We start from the raw sequence: 4,696 nt of genomic DNA, 5'->3' as shown, positions 1-4,696 counted from the left end.
TTTCCCAAGGCGCGTCGCCTCTTTAGTTCGATCGCGCGAGTCCCACCCTCCACTTCTGCCTGCTTTGGCCTCGGCGACGAAATAACCATATACATTGCAAACTAGGGTTTTCTCGCCCGGACTGAGCTGGTGTCTGCGTTGCACTGCGCTTCCTGAAATGAAAGAGATGAAGAGTCTTAATTTATGGAAGAAGGAACTACGAAACCTCAGCTTTCTATCCGCGCCCTTTGCACTTAATTTAAGGCTATTTTGGTGAAGTTATCGCCGATTATCCAAAGAAGATAATAATTTATTTCGGATTAGCTAGCCCCATCATTTTCTGCCGCTATAATAGTTGGCAATGAACTGCTGGAAGACGGCACACTCATGAAGCTCTTCGTGCTGCGAGATGTAGTAAAGGAATTCACCGAACGCCTTCTCGCGCATCTCGATCGTCTTTTTGCTACGTCGGCCTCTCAGAAACGTCCCCACCGTTGGCTTGGGCAGCTCGGGCATGTCGTGTGTAGCCGGGATATTCAAAGCTCGGAGTCGTTCGGCTAGTAGCTTGAACTCCGAGTAGCGCTTGGGGATCGACATGGATTGCTCTCCGGTCGCGCTGTTGACTGTGTAGATGTGATACATGATGACGCTGTTGGCCCGTGTGACGCCCAGAATCTCGTACGTCAAGTGCTCGTGGGGAAGAAGATGGTTGGAATCGCGCTCAGGTGTGTTCTGCGCTGCTGTGGCATCATCTTCGACTACTTTGGTCGTCAGACTCGTGGGTGCCGTCTCCACTGTAGCCTTCGCGGTGTCTTCGTTCGTCACCGCGGTATTTTCTGCCTGCACGGTGGGGGGTTGGGGGGAGATGGAAGACATCTTTCTCTCCGTCGACGTAGGCTCTTCGTTCGGGTTGTCAGCTGGCGATTCCTTGGACTCTTCGAGAGTGGCGTGCGTCTCCTTCGTCGCAGACGCCAAGTCGCTCGTGTCGTCTTCAAGTTCGTTGTTGGTATCAGGCTGTTCGGTCGAGACAGGCTCTTCCTTGACCATCTCGAAGGCTTCGACTGCCTCGTTGGTAGTGAAGTCAGCAGTGGCCACAGCAGCGTCGTCAGTCTCAGCTGCTGTCTCCTCAGCGTCCGAAGGCGTACTGTCAGCTTCGTCGTCTCTTAGTTTGTTGTCTTCCGGAGTTTCCATCGACAGGATCGACGTCTCGGCAGCTTCGTAGGTCGTTGTGATCGTCTGCGTTTCGCGAGTCGAATCGGACGCAGCATCGTCGACATATTCAACTGCATTCTCGTCGGCGGCCGGCGGTTCTTCAGCAGCTTCAGCTTCTCCAACTTCTTCTTCTGCGGTCTCCACCTCCACCGCTTTGGGTTCTTGCTCAGCAATAGCCGTCTCCACTTCAGCTTCCACGGCAGGAGACTCCACGTCTGCCGGCTTCTCTTCAATGTGTGACATCGCCGACTCATCTGCAGCAACGGAGCCTTCCTCTCCTTCAATCTCTTCGGTGACAGCGTCAGCCTCGACTTTGGCGTTAGGAGTGGTCTTCTGGTCTTCGGCCTCAGCACCTGGGGCTTCGTCCACAGCAGTCTCGCCAGCATTCTCTGCGTCATCGGCTTCCAAGGTTTCCACCTCCTCGACTTTCTCTCCGGCTGCGCCAGCCTCCTCTTCGACAGCAGCAGGAGTTTCGGCAGCGGTGGCAGCTTTGGATGCCTCGTCAGTTGTCTCTTCAGCCTTGGTCTCTTGCTCTTCTGCCACCACTTCCGTCTCTGCTTCCTCCTTGATCGGATCAACGTGGGCTGGCTCTTCAACAGACGTATCGACGGCCTTAACCACATCTCCACGGGGACGACTCGTAGGTGGCGATGAGAGCGGTGACGAAACTCGGGATGACGCTCGAGAAGAAGAGCGCGAGTTGGCAGCTTCCTCTGCCTTGTGCTTGGCAAACTGCTCAAAGCGGCCGATGAGCATGGACACCGCACTGATTGGCTTCGTGTCCACCTCAAACTCTGCCTCCGCCACGTTCTCGCTAACTGGTGGCGAGGTGGTTGGCATCTCTTCAATCACAGCAGCAGACGGTGTCTCAACAGGCTTAGACTCGGCGGGTTCGACGGCAGCTGCAGCAACTTTGACAGCCTCCACCAGAGTGGCAGCAGGAGTTTCTTCAGCAGCCTCTTCAACGCCCTCTTTAGCCTCCTCAGTCACAGCTTCATAGTCGGCAGCTGGCTCGACATCGACGCTTGTCTGCTCTTTAGGCCCATCTTGGGCCGGCTCGGCAACAGCTTCCGTCGTGGAAGTGGAAGTAGGCTCAATCCCTTCCACTGCTTCGGCGAATTCGTCAGTGCTAGCTTCAGTTTCTGTCGCTGTAGCGACGGGCTCAACCTCGATATTCTCCTCCTCTGTACTTGGCTTCGCAGCGTCGTCTTGATCAACAACCGCCTGATCCGCTACCTCATCGGCCTCCACGTTGACGGTCTCAGTTTTGACGTTAGCAACTTCTTGCTCGGTCACATTCTCTGTATCAACGGCAACACCGTCGGCCTCCAAGCTCTCGGTCTCAACGCCTGGCTTATCATTCAGTTCTTGCTCGACAACACTCTCTGTTTCCTCATCCTTCTGGATCTTCCTGGCAGCGTCTTCCTTCGAGGCCTTGGCCTCCGGTTCAGCTGCAACCTCCTCAACAACCTCGCCGACGACGTCATCAACCACAGCCTCAACTACCTCGACTGTCTCTTCAGCAGCCGGTTCAGACGTATCAACCTCCGTGGAAGCTTCTTCGGTCACCGCAGTGCTCTCCACGACGTCGTCCGCTGCAGACTCACTGTCGGCAACGACTTCCTTAGAAGTTTCCTCAGAGTCCGCAACTTCAGTCAAGTTATCGGCGGCCGAAGCTTCGTCCAGTTCGTCGGCATTACTCTCAGTGGGGAGTTCTAATTCAGTCGCAACCTCCTCCTTTTCAGCAACTGCGTTCGCGACGGTAACCTCGTCAACGACTGCCTCAGTCACGGTAGTCTCGACTGTGCTAAGAACGTCAGTCTCGGCAGGCTCGTCAACCGGACTCTCAGTCACTGCGCCGATATCTTCGACGGGATAGAGCTCCTTGTCGTCATCCTTAGCGGAATCACAGGCGTCCTCCACCACGGCCGACTCAGCATCGTCGACAATCTCAACGTCGGCAGCTTTCTCCAGTTCGGCGGCGCTCGCTTGAGTAGTTTCGGCCACAGACGCTGGTTCGGGCTCATCTACTTCTTCCTCGGTGGGCTTAGTCTCGGTAGTCTCGTTCTTTACCAGTTCAGCCACCTCATCCAAGGTTGTCTCCGTCTCAATTATCACCGCCCTTGCAGCGTCGTCGACCTTCACAGTAGCCTCTTCCTTCACTTCATAGGATGCTTCGGTCGGGGCTGGAGCAGCCTCCGTCTCGACAGACTCCTCGACAACATCCTCGGTGTCAGCAACGACAGCGCCATCATCGACAAGTCCAGACTTATCAGCTTCATCCTTAAGGGGTTCAGCTATCTCTTCCGCTGCAGTAGACTCAACCTCAGTATCATCAGCCACCTGTACAGTCTCGACCTGGACGGCGTCCTCGTCTTCGAGTGCCTCGGATTGAGTAGACGCCACGTCACGGGATTCAACGGAAGTCGACTCTGGCTCAGCTGCTGCCTTTTCTACAGCTTCAGCAACATCAACAGACTCTAGCTCAGCCTTCTCGACAGAGACGGTCGTCACCATCGAAGCTTCCTCTTCAGCAGGTTCTTCTCCCTCCTCATCCACAGCAGTCTCCGGCTCAGTTACATCGTCATTGACAAGCTCGGATGCAGCGTCTTCGATCGCCACGGAAACCTCCTCGTCAGAAGTTTCACCCACCCGCTCAGCAGGAACATCGTTGACGGCATCCGTCGCTGCAAAACTAGGCTCCGCGGCCACTTCGGCGTCAGTCTTGTCTTCGTTCTCCTGCTCCTTTACGGCATCAACGACGCTGTCATCCGTAGACTGCTCTGCACTGGTAACCTTCTCATTGCGCTCGACCTCCTGCTTGGTCTCCGCTGAGCTGTCAGTGTCGGACGATCCATCCGCTTCCTCGGTCGTCAACGTCTTCTGCTCATTCGACGCCTCCGTCTCCACGCTTCCAGTCTGACTCGCACCCGTTCGGTGCTCACTCTCCATAGCCGCCGTTTCCATCGTAGGCTTTTTGTCTATCGGAGTTTCTTGTAGAATGGCTGCAGAAACTTCCCGATCGGCGTCGGCCAAATCATCGAGGACAGGCTCATCTGCGACTTCAACCCCGTCGTTCGTTGCAGGGATGCATATATCCGTCTCAGCTGCGCGCTCCGAAGCAGGCTCAGCGGCGTCATCTTTGACTGCCTGGATGGGCTCGATCTTCGGCTTGGGAGCCAGCGCCGCCTTTTGGGTCGACTTGTTGCGGAACAGCAAGTTCTTGAGCCAGCCGCCGGAATTCGGGGCCTTGGGCGGTTCTTCTTTTGCTGCTGCTGCTGCGTTTGCTTCGCGCTGCTTTGCAAGGGCATTGGTCTCATCGCTCACAGTGGCACTTTCCTCACCATCCTCCACCACGTTCTCTGCAACAGTCTCGACAATGAATGGCTCCTGGTCGTCTCCAAGAGCGTTCTGCGGGGCAGCTTCCACCTCACCCGGCACCTCGGCAGCAACGTCCTCATTCTTCTCCACCGGTTCGGCGTCAACTTCCTCGGCAATCGGCTGT

General features: G+C 55.8%; 1 protein-coding gene across 1 annotated transcript; it reads right to left on the bottom strand.

Annotated features, from left to right (window-relative positions):
• Positions 1-312: 312 nt before the first annotated feature.
• On the bottom strand, positions 313-621 carry PITG_13378 (uncharacterized protein; the record flags this gene model as incomplete). The annotated part of the gene is made up of 1 exon (XM_002899968.1): positions 313-621. The coding sequence occupies one exon, from the start codon at positions 619-621 to the stop codon at positions 313-315; it is 309 nt and encodes a 102-aa protein (XP_002900014.1).
• Between the last annotated feature and the right edge of the window lie 4,075 nt (positions 622-4,696).

This window comes from Phytophthora infestans, genomic scaffold, assembly GCF_000142945.1.
Source record: "Phytophthora infestans T30-4 supercont1.28 genomic scaffold, whole genome shotgun sequence".
Lineage (NCBI taxonomy): Eukaryota > Oomycota > Peronosporomycetes > Peronosporales > Peronosporaceae > Phytophthora > Phytophthora infestans.
This window is presented reverse-complemented; position numbering and strand designations above follow the sequence as displayed.